Source organism: Acomys minous (genome assembly GCF_964271855.1).
Source record: "Acomys minous genome assembly, chromosome: 9".
Lineage (NCBI taxonomy): Eukaryota > Metazoa > Chordata > Mammalia > Rodentia > Muridae > Acomys > Acomys minous.
Genome location: NC_140490.1, coordinates 85,759,062 through 85,775,124, shown reverse-complemented (window position 1 = coordinate 85,775,124; position 16,063 = coordinate 85,759,062). Strand labels below are relative to the sequence as shown.

Sequence of the window (16,063 nt, the reverse complement as noted above, 5' to 3'; positions counted from 1 at the left end):
CCATATTTTAAAATTTGTGTTCTGTGGATCAAACTCAGATCTTCACACTCACTCCCACAACAAACCTTTTACTGATTGAGCACTTCCTCAGGCTAGAGTCTTTCTTTTCTTTTGTTTTTGTTTTTGTTTTTGTTTTTTGAGACAGGGTTTCTCCTGAGTAGGCCTGGCCTTGAACTCAGAGATCCACCTGCCTCTGCATTTGGAATGCTGAGACTAAAGGTGCCATCACTGCTTGGATAGATGGTCTAGTCTTCAACAAGCCAACTAACCAACCAACCAACCCATCCCTAATCCAACCCTGCCTGGATAATTGACACACATTCTGCAACTCGCTTTTGTGGTTTCTGTCAATCATAAATCCCTCTGGCAATGCTTTCATCTTCCTCATCCTTTTTAGAACACTCCTATCCCACCCCCTACTCCCTGGGTGCTCTCTTTCTCAATCCAAGCTGGAGAGAGTGTTATGAATACCTTCCTACTTTCCTGATAGCGAGACCTGTATCAGTATACAGAGTGCCCCAGCCCCTCAGACTCACAGCATAGAAAGGGACCCCCTGGTAACCAATCTTGAAGCCCTCAGGACATGGAGGAGAGAGGTTTGAATTCACAGTCTCAATTTATGTGAATTTCTATATGCTAGACCCCCCAAGCCAATAGCTAAGACCCTTCCGAATTATGATTGTATTTGGCTAACACTGATTGTCAACCTCACAGGATGTAGAATGACCTTGGAGACAAGTCTCTGGGCATGTCTGTGTGGTTGGATTAGGCTAACTGAGGTGGGAAGATCCACCCTCAATGGGCAGCACTAGACCATGGGCTGGAGGACCAGACTGCATAAAAAGGAAAAGGAGCTAAGCACCACAATGGACTGTGTCCCTTCAAACTGCAAGCTATATGAAAGTCTTCCTTCAGTTGCATCTGGGGAGGTATGTTGTCTCAGCAACAAGAAAATGGAGGGCAATCCTGCGCTCCCAGGACTTGAGGGTTCCCAAGACCCTCACTATAATTCAGATCCCACAGGATCCCCAAATCTAAGGAGTTACTACCAATCTTGGCAACTATAATGAGACTAAGGCTGATCCTAGCCACAAGAGGGAAGTAGAGGGAAGGATTTCCTACCAGTTCCTGGCGAAGCTGGGCTGAAGACCCCCTCGATGGTCTCACAGGCACTGCCATCACCCCCACACACTCGACATTTGTCCTCTCGGAGATCAGAACCCAGGACCCGGTCACAGCCCACATGCTACACAGGAAGACAACGGTGGTGTTGACGGTGTCGTGGAAATGTCTTCCCTCCCATAACCATCTCCCCAGCCTCTTTTTCTTCCTCTCTGTGAGGCTCCCATACCTTGCACTCGCCGCTGACACAAATGTCCACTGTGTCAGGGCGGCAGGGTGTGCCGTCCACCACGGCTGCTGCTCTCTCCGTGTAAAAGTTGAAGCCTTCGGCTAGGCAAGTCAGTGAACAGGCCTTCACGCCCCCTGGGGGGCACAGCCCCATCAGACCTGGAGCCAGGTCCCCCTGGAGCTCCCTGCCTGAGGGGAGGTAAGGACAAGAGCAGCAGACCGCCCCCCCCCACAGCCCCCCCCCCTCCTATGGCAGAGGGAACAGGGAAATTCCATCGAGTTATATCAAGGACAAGTGTTTCCTTGGGCGGAGGATGAGGGCTCCGTGAGAATATAAGCCAACTGCCGCTGTCCTCCACGGTCCCACGGCCTCCGGGAGGCTCACTCACCTCCTCGATATGTCTTCCACGTGTAGAACTTTCCACGGAAAGGAACACTGTCAAATTCGGAGCACTGCATTTCTCTGAAGTCCTGGGAGCCAGGGGGGCAGTCCTGGAGCAAGTGTGAAGGAAAAAAGTTAGGGTAGGGAAGTGTTCAGAATGGCATGGGTCGGACGAGTCAGGCTCGAGGGAGGGGTCCAGGTGAGGATGGATGGTGGGCGGTCTGCTCTGGCCGTAGACGTTCTTATGAGGTGTTTTGTGCATGGTGAATATTTGTGTCTGTAGTCATGTTTGGGTGCTGGGCATGGCTTAAGTTAAGTAGTAATAAAACAGTTTGAAGAGCCAGGCGTGGTGGCACACGCCTTTAATCCTAGCTCTTGGGAGGCAGAGGCAGGCGGATCGCTGTGAGTTCGAGGCCAGCCTGGTCTACAAAGTGAGTCCAGGACAGCCAAGGCTACACAGAAAGACCCTGTCTCAACACCCCCCCCCCACAAAACAGTTTGAAGACTACATGACCAGGGAGGTGCTGGGGTGCAGGGAGGGTGACAGATAGGACAGGGAAGGTAAGGACCAAGGCTGGAGCAGAGCCATTGAGGAGTCAGAGAAAAGGTTACTTGGGAAACTCACATCAGTGTTGCAGGACCGGTGCCTCCGTCTCTCGCCCAGACAGTACTTGCCTCCAATGGTTGGCCTGGGAGGAGCAGGGGACAGTGAAGAGAGATGAGCCACGGGGTGACTTAGAGGTTGACGGTTGTCTCACTATTCGGAGAGGGTCCCAAGGACTGACCTGGGGCTGTCACAGTGACGACTGGAAGATGACACACCACCACCACATGACCTGCTGCAGTCACCCCATGGAGTCCATGGGCCCCAGGCCCCATCTACACCCTCCGGTCGAGACCCAAAGGGGACACACACTCGTTTGTAGCACCACTGCGGGGAGGGGTGAGAAAGGAAAAACAGAATGGGACTTTGTAGAGCTTTGGTTTAATGTCTCTTCTCTGTCCACTATCGCCCAAATTACAGGGACCAGTCCCCTGTGGAGTGGCGGGTGTGTATGTGACATGAGGAAAGGCTGGATCTGAAGGCAGGGAGTCCAATACAGTGGGTCACAGCTTGAATCCAGAGGCATGGCTAAAGAGCTTACGCTGTCCAAGTAACAGACATGGCTTAAGTAGAAATAGTGCCAGGGCCTAGTGAGCAAATGCATGGCTTGAGATGCCAGGGGCTGTGGCCCCAAGCAGGGTGGGCAGGGCCCAGGGGAATGTTTCCAGCTGGTGCTCACCCCTTTGTCGATGGTGTGCGTTTGGCACAGCGTTCCCTCAGCAGCCGGGATGCTATTGGTGATGCACCGATTGCTCTTGCTCAGACACCACAGTTCGCTGCAGACTTCCTGCAGAGCGGAGGAGACCTCTCAGGCCCATTGCCTCCCCACAGGCATGCCTCGGGGGACCCGGTACTTATCTGGGTCTTAGTGATTCCCCTGTGGGCCTGGTACTTCTCTTTTGTCAGTACGTATGGAACACTTACATTTGCTATAAGAACTCCTTTGGGCATTGTGACCCCTACTTCAGGGGAAAGAAAACCAAGATGTGGAAAGACAAGGTCCCTCCAGGCCATGAAGATGGCTCATTAGATAAAGTCACTTGCTGCCAAGCCTAAAGACCTGAGGTCAGTTCCTGATATCCACATGGCGGAAGGAGGAAACAATTCCTGAAATCTATCCTCTGACCTCTACACACATGGCTGTGGAATAAACACATCCAAAATAAATAAACGTAATTTTGCAGAAAAGAAAAATGTGGTCACTAGCTAGACGTCACCACCACTTCTGCAGGACAGCCTAATCTAGCCCAGGTCTTTGAAGGAGGCATTTGTATTTTACTGATTTTGTGTTCTTCCAAAATCTGGGACCTACTATGGAGAACAGGAAGGATTTTCTTTTTTTTCTTTTTCTTTTCTTTTCTTTTCTTTTTTTTTGACCAGTGAGAGAACAATTTGAAAAGTCAGGGCTGGCTCAGGACAAGAGTTGCATTTGTAGTTTTTCTTTTCAGCTATGACAGGTTCAAGATTGGATAGGATCCGACTAAATCTGTGGGCCATTTCTCTACTTCCTCTGAACCTTGCTTGGGCTGGCTCAGGCCGTTTATTTGTGGCACAAAACTGAAGCAATCCCAGAAAGCTGCTCTGACCCTTAATGTCAAGGTTAGTATCTCTGGAGAGAAGCCCCACCAGATTCAGAGATGGCCGAATTTCATAGTCTGTAGCCTATCTCTCCCCCCCCTCCCCCCCCCCCCCCCCGCCTCGCTAGGCCAATGAGATTTCGATTTGAACTAAGCAAAGGCTTTAAGAAGGTACCCTTCTCGGGTCTGCCCAAGAGATACCTTCACACACACACACACACACACACACACACCTCAAAAACACTCCTTCAACAACAGCCCCCCCCGCACCCAGTACCTGTCTCTTCCTCACAGGGACATGCCAGGTTTTCTGTCTTTACCTGCCTTGTACTTTCATGGCTACTTATAAGAACATCAAGCCATTTCAGCTGCTACCCCACTTCTGACACTCCTTAAGTGCTTATTCTAGCCCTGCGTTAGACCTCCACGCCACAAGGAGGCACGGTATATGTAGTAATTCCTAGGAGATTTCAATTGTGCACTGGCTTGCAATTCACAGCCCTTATCTGGGCCTGTTTCCACCTATAAGATGGCCAGCCCAACACCTGTTCTCTGACAATATCAACAAGATAGCTTACATAAATGTCCTCTGATTGGATAACAGTGGGCAGAAAATGCTGGACCAGGAACTAAGCTCTACATATATAATCCAGTTATTTTTATTTTTGAGCAAGTATCTTCTGTAGCCCAGGGTGGCCTCCACCTTACTATGTAGCCGAGGATGACCTTGACTTTCTTACCTTTCATTTCCCCAGTGCTTAGACAGAGCCCAGGCTTCATACATGCTAGGCAAGCACACTACCAGCTCATAACAGCTCCTATCAACCAATTTCCATGTAGTAAATGACTTTCTACTATTTAGGAAGATTCCCCCCCCCCCCCAAAAAAGGTCAGGGTCTAGGGAGATAGCTCAGTCAGTAAAGTGTATGCCACACAGGCATAAGGATCTGAGTTCATTCCTCAGAACCCAAGTGAAAAAGCCAGGTAAAGGTGTAAGGGATGGCTTAGCAGTTAGGAACACTTGTTACTCTTGCAGAGGCCTTGGACTTGGGTCCCAGCGCCCACAGAGTGTCTCCATAACTCGGGTTACAGGGCATGGAACACTGTCTTCTGACCTCTGCAGGGACCAGGCCCCGTGCATATATGAAGAACACTCATATGCATAAACATTTAGATGCCATTAAACAAATAAACAAAACCAGGTGTGGTGTCGCTTCTTTGTTTGTATACTCTCAGCGTTGAAGAGGCAGAGAGAGGTGGATGCCTGGGGCTCTGTGGCCAGCTAGGTTAGCCTAACAGATGAGTTCCAGCCCAACGAAAGACCTTGTTTCAAATAGTAACGGCACAAATAAATAAACGGTCCAATTTAGCATATTGCCAGGCCCAGATCAAGCTTGTGACTCCCCATGATATCCTTTTGTAAAATATGGAGTCAAAGAGTGGTTTTGGGGTAGAGTGTTGGAACAGGGAGACAGGTCAGCAGTTAACAGCACTTGCATTTTTTTGAGGACCAGAGTTTGGATCGCAGCTCGCAAACACCAGTAACTCCAGCCCCTCCTCTGGCTTTCAGTCACTTGTGTAATGACCACACATGCGCACAAACACATACATGGAGGCAGACCGAGAGCTATGCTGGCAATATGGCTTAGTGGGTAAAACTGCTCTCATGACCTGAGTTTGCTTCCTGGATCCTATGGTAGGACATCTGACTGCCAAAGGCAATTAATTCCCTGGCTTCCACGAGTATGTGTGCCTTCCACATAATGCAAAAAATGAAAAATTTAAACACCGATGCAAAACGCTGACTTAAAAGAGAAATCTATGTTCAAAGGACAGCCGTTTGCGTGCCTAAAATTGTGGTCAGGCACACACATATCACCCTCCTGAGGTAATAGGTTTACTGGGAGGTTAAGTGAGACGGTACATACCACATGCTTGGCACATACTAGATGCTCATTAAGCACCAACTACTATCACCCTTGTTAAGTTCCAGGTCACAGAACTGGAACAGGTCAGAGGTGGGCCCAGAATTCCTTAGAAGACGCTGTGGTGACCAGCCAAACTAATGCTGGGGTAGGGTGAGAGTAAAAGCGTCTGGCAGTGTGCAGTGACACAGACCTTTGATCCCAGGAGCAAGTGGATCTCTGTGAGTGAGGGCAGTCTGGTCTACACAGCAAGTTCTAGGCCAGCTGGGGCTAGATAGTGAGACCCTGCCTTTAAAAAAAAAGTGTAAAAATGTCAAAATATAGCTTACTTCAAGATGTACTTCTTGGCCTTACACTGAGAGGAGGTGAGTAGTTTGGCAGTCACCTGTTCTCTTTTGCATCAGTCTTGGGGACAGCTGTGTAAACAGGGGCTTCCTTGGGGACGTTGTGGAAGACCAAAGCTGGGCTGGGATCACTAGTGCTAAGGCTGAAGGGGTCCAGAGAGTGTGATTAAGGAAACGGTGGGGCTGAGCAGCAGAGGGGCTGACTAAACTGTCACCAAAGTAGGAAGCCAGCAGATCTCCAGCTTCCAGGGATGGGGAGGGCAAGCTGGCAATGGGGGAGAGTTCCCTGCATCCCAGCTTACTTCCTTTTCTTCTGGTGTGTCACTCTGTCACATTCTGCCTTATTCCCTCGAGATAGGGTCTCTCACTGAACAGAGTACTAGCAAGTCCCAGGAATCCTCCTGTCTCTACCCTATACGGCTCTAGGGGTGCTAGGGATACATGGCTAAATCCAGCTTTTTCTTTCACGAAGGTGCTGGCATTTTGAACTCACATACTTGTGTTTACACAGCAAGTGCTCTTAGCCACTGAGTCATCTTTCCAGGTACCCGGCTCATTTTTTGAGATGGGGGGGGGGTCTCACTGGCAGGCCTCGAACTTGTTATGCTATCAAGTCAGATAAGCAGACTGACTTCAAACTCAAAGAGATCCACCTGCTTCTGCCTTTTGAGTGCTGGGATTAAAGGTGTGAGGCGCTCCCCGCAACCCTGGCCCAGCCCAATTACTGATGCCAAGATGGAACTTTTAAGTCTGAACCTCAAGGAAGACAGGGGAGTTGGTCAGAGTTCCTGGAAGCCTCCTCCCAGTTCTTTGCTTAATAGTCCCATCTCTAGGGCAACTATTTCCACCAAGAAGTCTAGATATGTTGCTCAGAACTACCTAGTTAGAGGCCTTAGAACCTAGGTGTTGCTGCAGCCCACAAGTGGCTTTTAGTGTGGAAGAGAAGTGGGCTCTCCCTAGCGTAGCCCTCAAATTAGTTGTCTGGACATGTAAGCCATCCCATTATCCAGGTGTCGGTCAGTCAGTCGGTCAGTCAGTCAGTCAGTCAGTCAGTCAGTCAGTCAATCTGTCTGTCTGTCTGTCTGCCTGCCCCCCCCCCCTTTCGTGGTGGCGGTGTTGGGGCTCCTGAGTGCACACATGGCACAAATGCATGTTGAGGCCAACTAGGACTGTTGTGCCTCTTGTTCTTTGAAACAAGGTTTTCCAACAAATCTGAAATTTGCCAAGTGGGCTGGCTCATCAGTGAGTCCCAGAGATCTATCTGCCCCTGCCTGCCCAATGCCTAGATTATAAACACGCACCACCATGCCCAGCTTATACACTCAGGACCTTAGGCTTGCAAAGCAATTTTTTTTTTCCCCTGACTGAGTCTCTCCCCCAAGCCCAGAACCAAAATCTTATTTTCAATCTTTGTTGATCTGCTTGGCATGTGGATACCCCACACACTTTGATCCTCCCACATCCCTAGAGGGAGTAGGCAGTTCATTTCATCCTTTCCCCTGCTGTCCTGTCTCTCTGCTTCCCCAGGAGGGTGTCCTGGTGAAGCTTCCTACCCTGCGGCTACCTCCCTTCCCAGGAAGGAAAGCAGGAAGGCTCTCTCTACCCCGTATTTACACTGACGCGATTTGACTCCATGCTGGAAACGGCACTGCTCATCAGCATCATAGGCCTGGCCGGGTGCCACCGTCGGGTACACGAAGTCCTGTCTGGGAGGCCGGTTATTCAAGCAAAGCCCCAGGCCCGAGCTACAATTAAAAGAAAACATCTGTCATGCCAAGGGGCTGTGAGGCCATGACCTCAGGCTTATACCCAGCTAGGTGGGATGGGGGAGGGGGGCAGTCAGCTCCCCTCAACATGTCTGTGCCCTGCCGAGTGGGCCCATCCTCACTCCAGAAAGCTGGTGATGTAGTCTCGGCTGCAGGACGACCACACGAATGGATTAGTCTTCATCGTAATATGGGCAGCCATGAGCTTTGCTGGGTCCTGCCCACGGGCCCCACAGCCGTTTCCAACCCCATCGTGGTTCATGCCGAATCTGAGGAAGAAGGGGTGTCAGCTCTGCTGGCCACTGAGGGAACCCACCCAGGCTTCTCTCATCCCCCCCCTTATCTTGTGTCCCCTGGCCTCACGTGTGCCCGATCTCGTGGGCAATGGTGAACGCCGTGGCCAGGCCGATATCTTCATTGATACTGCAGCTTCTCTCACGCTCACACATCCCACCCACAGGGGCCAGGCCTGGGAAACGGGGAGGAATTGTGGGATTGGTCAAGGGACCTAAGCTGTGCTGGCTAGTGTCTATCCACCACGGGAGATCTCACCCCAGGGTCAAGGCCACCCTCTACCCTCCGTGGTGCCTGCAGCCAATGCCATCCAATAATACCTAGAGTGCCACACGGTTTGTTCTTGTAGACGCAGATGTCATAGCTGTGGAAACAGATCGCAGTGAGAGGGGCCAGGCAGTCTCCTTGGCTTATGCCAGAGTCCGCAGTTCTGGGGTAATGTGTGCATGCCTGTGTGTGTGTGTGTGTGTGTGTGCATGCCTGTGTGTGTGTGTGCATGCCTCTGTGTGTGTGTGTGCATGCCTCTGTGTGTGTGTGTGTGCATGCCTGTGTGTGTGTGTGTGTGTGTGTGCATGCCTGTGTGTGTGTGTGCATGTGTGTGTGTGTGTGTGTGCATGTGTGTGTGTGTGTGTGTGCATGCCTGTGTGTGTGTGCATGCCTGTGTGTGTGTGTGTGCATGCCTCTGTGTGTGTGTGTGCATGCCTCTGTGTGTGTGTGTGTGCATGCCTGTGTGTGTGTGCATGCCTGTGTGTGTGCATGCCTCTGTGTGTGTGTGTGCATGCCTGTGTGTGTGTGTGTGTGCATGCCTCTGTGTGTGTGTGTGTGTGTGTGTGTGTGTGTGTGCATGCCTCTGTATGTGTGTGTGTGTTCATGCACCTGGGTGTGAGTGTGAGCCACAAGGTCTTTTGTAACCCTGGATGAATTTGAACTCTCCACAGTAGCCAAGGATGACCCTGACCTACTGATCTTTCTGTTTCTATGTTACAAACGCTGTTATTTTAAGTGTGTACTAACACACCTGGTTTTCTATGGTACTGGAGGGCAAACCTAGGGCTTCACAAATGCCAATCATACACTCTATCAGCTGAACTACATCCAAGCCTGCACCCACCCTCCACCCCAGACAAGGTTTCATCATATAGCTCAGGCTGGCCTTGAACTCACTGTGCAGCCAAGGATGACCTTGAACTCTTGTTTCCCCTACTTCCTTCACTGCTGGGTTGAAAAATGTCAAAAGAGCTGGCTAGGAGGGTTAAATCTTGGCTAGGACTCCTGCTGTGGCCCCACTAGAACCAATCAACTGGTCTTGGGGATGCTGAAAATACATGACTGACTGACTGACTGGGTGGTTAGGGCTCGAATGTTAACCTCTTATTTTCAGGTTCTCAGCATTTTTTTCTTAGTTCCTTAAAGGTACACAGCCCCTTCTATCCTTCACCTGCTTCATTGGCCTCAGCCCTGGAGTCCTCCCTGCTACTTACCGTGTGATGAGCACAGCTGTGTCATGGTTTGCCACACCATTCTCTGGGATGGCGTTGCCATGGCCGCTGTGGCTCACGATGGATTTCTGCCACTTACAGAAGCTGTCTAGTGACTTCCCGGCATGGTGGGTGATCTCCAGGGTGGGCTAGAGGTGGGAAGGTTGAGGTGCATGGGTGCCCAGCCACGACGGAGGCATCAGACAGCAATGGTGTGGATAGAGAAAGGGTAAGACACACCCCAGATCCCTACCTGGTCCTCTGTGAGCAGGATAAGCCGAGTGACGAGGATGTTGACGATGTTTCCCAGACTCGAGTCCTGGAAAAGTTTGGCAACCTGACCTCCAAGAAACAAGAGAGACAGAGTCTTAAGAGGAGCTCAGGACAGAGAAGGACAGACCTGTGGTGATGGCTCAGGTGGTAACGTGTGTACCTGAGCTCAATTATCCATTGAAAAAACAACAACAACAACAACAACAAAATGCCAGGCACAGGGCATACACCTATCTGTGGTCTCAGCATAAGTGGGACCCTGGGGGCTCACTAGCCAGTCAGGTTTGTTGAAGCGACAAGTTCCAGGTTCTTGCCTTAAAATGTAAGGTAAAGAACAAAGAGGGTGGATCTGGGCCCAGGGGTCCTGCTCAAACTATGACACCAGCCAAGGACAATATGGGAGGTAAACTTTGAACCCCTACTCAGATCTAGCCGATGGACAGGACATTCTCTACTGTTGAGTGGAAAGTGGGGACTGACTTTCACACGAACTCTGGTGCCCCATTTTTGACCATGTCCCCTGGAAGGGGAGGCCTGGTGGCATTCAGAGGAAGGATAGCAGGCTACCAAGAAGAGACTTGATACCCTATGAGAATATACAGGGGGAGGAGGTCCCCCTCAGTCACAGTCATAGGGGAGGGGAGTAAGGGGAAAATGGGAGGAAGGGAGGAATGGGAGGATACAAGGGATGGGCTAATAATTGAGATGTAATATGAATAAATTAATAAAAAACATTGTTAAAAAAGGAAAAAAATTTCCTTCTTTGCCGGGTGGTGGTGGCGCACACCTGTAATCCCAGCACTCGGGAGGCAGAGGCAGGTGCATCTCTGTGAGTTTGAGGCCAGCCTGGTCTACAAATCGAGTCCAGGACAGCCAGGCTACACAGAGAAACCCTATTTCCAAAAACAACAAAACAAAACAAAAACAAGAAAAAACCCCAAAAACCTAAAAAACAAACAACAACAACAACAACAAAGGAAAACAAAAGAAAAAAGAAAGTGGAGAGCCAACGAGGAAGATAGGTGTTGTCAGCTGTTGGACTGCACATCTGTGTACACATGCCCCCCCAACCCCAAAACTGAAGAGTAAAAGCAGTGGCAGAAGTTTGCTTTGAGTACCTACTTTGTGCTGGGTGCTGGGCGCTAGGTGAAGTGTGCTGCCCGTATCATTTCATGAACTGATGTTATTTTTATTCCCACCTCCAAGCCGAGTGCTGATGTGCAGATCCCAGTCTTCACTGCTTACCAGCACATCTCTCCCTGACTGTCCTAACTCTGATTCCATCACCCGCCCTTGTCCCCTCCCCACAAGCCCAGCGGTTGCCTGAAGGCTGTGCGCGTGTCCCATTCCCGCTGCCATCTGCAGGTACCAATTTAGGCATCAGCACAGGAAGGTGGAAGTGAAGAGGGCAAGAGATGATGGAGAAGCAGTCAGGCCTAAGGGTTGAGTGGACCCAGGTGATGGAGATCAGGCTGTGCAGGGATCTTGAGAGTCTCGGGCTAAATCTAACTTACTGGAAATCCCCAGGAAGCCTGGCAAGTTTTAGAAAACTTTAAAAGCCCGAGAAAAGTAATGTGGGACTGGGACAGAGCACCGACACGGGGTTCTGTCAAGCCCGTGTAGCATTTATTAGTCTGCTAAACTTTGACTTTAAAAATTTTAAAAATCACACGTGGGTGTACACGTGCACGCTCTGGAATGTGTGGGTACCACACAACTTCTGGAGGTCAGTTTTTCTCCTTCTACTATGTGGACCCAGAGGAGAGAAGTCTGGTTGTCCAGCGTGGTGGCAAGCATCTTTACCTGCAGAGCCATCTTACTGGACCGTATCTCTTTCTTTGGCTTCAATGAAACAAGAACCCATTCTTCAGACCTTACTGTAGGCTGTGTGTTCTGCCACTAACCTTCATCCTCTATAGAAGGCACATTTAAAGTTATTATAGACCCTGTTAACAGGGGAGGGAGTTGAGGAACAGGGAGGCACGGGACCTGGATCAAGTTCTAGTACCAGAACCGAGTACAGACAGCACGATGTATCCTCTGGGCTCTGCACCCAAGAATTCAGCCAAACACAGACTCAATATATCGTACAATGGGGTGTGGTGGGGCACACAGATAATCCCAGTATTCGGGAGGTGGAGATTAAGGAGATAACGGGTTCAAGGCCAGTCTCAGTTACCTAAAGGGTTGAGTCTGGACATCATGAGACCCTGTTGAAGGAGATAAAAGAAGAGGAGAAAAAGAAAAAAAGTATCTCACAAAAGATTTGTATGTCGGGGAGATGGCTCAGTAGGTAAAGCGCTCGCTGTAGAGATATGAAAATCTGAGTTTGGATTCCCAGCACCCATGTCTATAACGGTAGTGCGAAGGGGGCAGGGACAGGCAGATTCCTGGAGCTCACTGCTGGGCAAGCCAGCCTAGCCAGACGGTGAGCTCCAGGTTCAGGGAGAGGCCGTGCGTCAAAAAAATAAGATGGAGAGGCTCTAGGGACAGTTCTAGAGTACCCAGGTTTGATTCCAGCACCCACATGGCAGCTCCAACAGTTGGTAAGTAACTCCATTGCCAGGGGGTGTAGTCTCCAAGGGCCACGCATGCACATGGTGCACAGACCAACATTCATGCAAAACACCCATACATACAAAACAATAAATAACTGAAAAAATAAAAATAAGATGGGGAGTGATTGATGAAGACACCCAGTGTCAACCTCTGGCCGCCACATGCATGTGCACATGAATGTACACATAACTGCACACAAATGAATACATACATATGCCATACACAGACATAGGCACACACAAATTCATGTGCACCAGACACATACATACTCTTCCCCTGATTATTATTCTCAAATACTGTCTAAAGCTGTTTAGCATCTTTGGGAGGATGTGCGTAGGTTATATTGAAATTCTCCACTGTCTAATGTGAGAGATACACACCTGGGATTACAAGCATATTCCACCGTGCCCAGCATTTTTTAAAACAAATTATTGATTTGTGTGTGTATGTGTACATATGCCACAGGATGCATGGGGAGGCCGGAGGACAGCTTGCATTAGTCAGGTTTCTCCTTCTATGCTGTGAGTCCTGGGAATCAATAAACTCAGATCCTCAGGCTTGGCTGTGGGTGCTTTCTGTGCTGAGCCGTCTCACTGGCCCACTTGCTTTTTAAATTTATTTATTTACTTAGTATTTTTTTTTTTTAATCGAGACAGGGTTTCTTTGTGTAGACTTGGCTGTCCTGGAACTCGCTCTGTAGACCAGGGTGGCCTCGAACTCACAGAGATCTGCCTGCCTCTGCCTGCCTGAGTGCTGGGATTAAAGGCGTGCGCCACCACCACCCACTTATTTTTATGTTTTAACTGTGGGTTCTTATGTACAACCTGGCACTTTATACTGACTGTGCCATCTCCCCAGCCCCTGCAAGTTTATTTTTATACAAAGCAAACGCTTACGTGGCCCCTACCACAGGCTATGCACTGTCTCCTCACCTGCCCACGACCTCCTGCCATCCTGTGCTCCTTTGGTTTTTTTGATATTAAGGTCTTTCCCATAACCCGGCCTCATCTTGGACTTAAATCCCCCTTCCTCAGCCTCCAGAGTGCTGAGATGCTAGGAGCTGGGGGGAATCCCAGAGCCTTGTGTGTGTTAGGCATGCCGTGCACTGTTCTCAATGCATCATCTGTTCCCTGGCTCTACCTTAGTCTTTTCAGGTTAAGGCAGAGAGTGAAGTACCTTACCCAAGGGCAGAGTACTTAAGGCGCTGGTTTTCAACTGTATTGCTTTGTCCCCTGGTTGCAGATTCGGGGTGATGGTGTGACAGACACCCTTTCCCCTGACACCCTAGAGGGTAGCTGCAGGTCCTCGGGACTCCAGGCCTAGGAAGGGGGAGGCACTTACAATGTTCATGATGGCGAGCACGTATTGCTCTACGTCTCTCCGTCCGTGGTAGGCAACCATCATCTTGTCAGCGACCACCAGGGTCTCCACGTAGCGCTCTCTGCTGACCGACCGCTTCAAGCCCGGCTGGCCTCGCTCTGTTTCGTTCCCCAGGGGCCTGGCAGGCGGTGGCTTCAGGGTGCGCAACCACCATGGACGACCCTTCCAGGGTTTGTCATCTACGGGACAAAGTCAAGCCACTGAGCGCCTATTGCTGGCACAACAGGTCACAGAAAATGCCTGACGACTGTCATACAGAATTCTTAGCTATCTGGTGACTCTTCTGCTCAACAGCCTTGTTAGACAGCGTTTGCTCTTAAAACCTTGATCCTTCTGCCTCCACTTTCCAGGTACTTTGATAACCAGTTTGTGTTTCCACACCCAATTCAGGTAGCTTTCCTATTCTCTCACTCATGACTGGTCATGTTGTGAACGTGATTGTATATACGGCAGCCTGAGTTTGTGTTGTGCGTGTGGAGGCCGGATGTTGACATTGGGTGTCATCCTTACATTGTTTTCCACCTTATACGTAGAGGTCAGGTGTCTCACTTGAACCTAGAGGACACTAATTCATCTAGTCTAGCTATGCAGCTTGCTCTAGGGATCACCCATCTCTGTCTCCCCAGCCCTGGGATTTTGGGTGGCCAGCTGTACCTGCCTAGATACTAGGGATATGAGCGTATGACCTCTGGTCAGTCTTCATACTTGCAGGGTGTGGGATTTACTCACTAAGCCATCTCCTCAGGCTGGCTTTTTATTTATTAATTTTTAAAATTTTCTCTTATACATTTTATACATCTTGACTGCAGTTTCCCCTCCCTCCACTCCTCCTAGTCTCCCTACCCCTACCTTCCTTCTCCCCCAGATCAACTCTTCTGTTCCCAACCCCCAAAAGCAGGCCTAACACGGCCTAACAAGATACAACAAGACCGGGCACAAGGCAGGGCAGTGGTTGCTCATGTCTTTAATCCCAGCAGAGGCAGAGGAAAGCGGATCTCTGATTTCAGGGGCCGCTTGGCCTCCAGAGTGAGTTCCAAGACAGGCAAAGCTACACAGAGAGACCCTGTCTCATAACAGAACAACCAAAACAAAAAAAACCCCAAAAACCAAAAACCAACAACAAAAAAAGACCAAGGGGCTGGAGAGATGGCTCAGAGGTTAAGAGCACTGTCTGCTCTTCCAGAGGTCCTGAGTTCAATTCCCAGCAACCACATGGTGGCTCACAACCATCTATAATGAGATCTGGTGCTCTCTTCTGGCCTGTAGATGTACACTGTATACATAATAAATAAATAAATCTTAAAAAAAAAAAAGAAAGAAAGAAAAGAAAAAAAAGGACTGTGCACACTGTGCACAAACTCTCATATCAAGGCTGGACGAGGCAACCCAGTAGGAGGGAGAGGGTCCCAGTCACATCAGCCTGGCTTTGTAGGGCCTTGTGCCACTCGGGGATAGCAATCGACTACTGAACTAGCTCTTGCTGGCAGTTTGGCTGCTTAACTACCCAAGTGTCTGCCTGCCATGACCACACTGCAGCTTAACTGTGTGATCTGGCAATAATTCTAGGTAGATAGACAATGGTTCCCCCGATCCCCACTCCCTATTACTGCTAGACAGCTGGTCACAGCAATGACAGGTCACTCCACTGCCTCACCGCATCACCTTCTTAGGATCTATGTCCTTTCTGGCCCCTGCCTACAGAAGAACGGAACTCTTGAACTCACTGTTTTCTTACAGCAGTTTCTTTCCCCCCGTTATATAGTGTCCGGTTGACCTCTGGGGTGGAAAGACTCTGCTGCTTCTTTGTGCCTTAAAGGAAAAGTCATATAACCTCCCTGCCCATCGCCCAAAGCACAGAAGGTACCTCTCACTCCACAGGCTGTGTCCAGATGCGGGTGACGCAAAGAAGACCGCTTGTATACCACGTGGGGGCCACTCTCCTCTGGGCCACGGGGACCTTTGGGCCCACCTTGCAAGGGCTCAATCAGATATTCTTCCTCGTCTGCCACAATCAGGCCATGCTGGATGGGGAACAGAAAGCTCAGTTCGGCCTCTGGTCTCTTGTTCCTTTTTCAGTACTGGGAATCGGCTTGTTGGTTAGAGTGGCTGGCTATCAAGCCTTCCAGAACCT

The 16,063-nt window shown here is 49.9% G+C and overlaps 1 protein-coding gene across 5 annotated transcripts in view; it reads right to left on the bottom strand.

The window, feature by feature from the left end:
- The window catches only part of ADAMTS10 (ADAM metallopeptidase with thrombospondin type 1 motif 10), a 30,632-nt gene that overhangs the window by 7,950 nt on the left and 6,619 nt on the right, over positions 1-16,063 (bottom strand). For 2 of the 5 annotated variants that reach the window (XM_084797028.1, XM_084797027.1), the window contains exons 4-17: positions 15,797-15,953; positions 13,894-14,111; positions 9,974-10,057; positions 9,724-9,869; positions 8,563-8,606; positions 8,312-8,417; positions 8,071-8,217; positions 7,786-7,927; positions 3,016-3,123; positions 2,518-2,663; positions 2,358-2,421; positions 1,740-1,842; positions 1,352-1,485; positions 1,123-1,246 (exon numbers count right to left, since the gene is read on the bottom strand). In XM_084797028.1, the coding sequence (XP_084653154.1) occupies positions 1,123-1,246; positions 1,352-1,485; positions 1,740-1,842; positions 2,358-2,421; positions 2,518-2,663; positions 3,016-3,123; positions 7,786-7,927; positions 8,071-8,217; positions 8,312-8,417; positions 8,563-8,606; positions 9,724-9,869; positions 9,974-10,057; positions 13,894-14,111; positions 15,797-15,953 (1,723 nt within the window). Of the gene's footprint in view, positions 1-1,122; positions 1,247-1,351; positions 1,486-1,739; positions 1,843-2,357; positions 2,422-2,517; positions 2,664-3,015; positions 3,124-7,785; positions 7,928-8,070; positions 8,218-8,311; positions 8,418-8,562; positions 8,607-9,723; positions 9,870-9,973; positions 10,063-13,893; positions 14,112-15,796; positions 15,954-16,063 lie in introns of those variants that run through there. The other 3 variants (XM_084797029.1, XM_084797030.1, XM_084797031.1) reach the window with 3 other exon arrangements.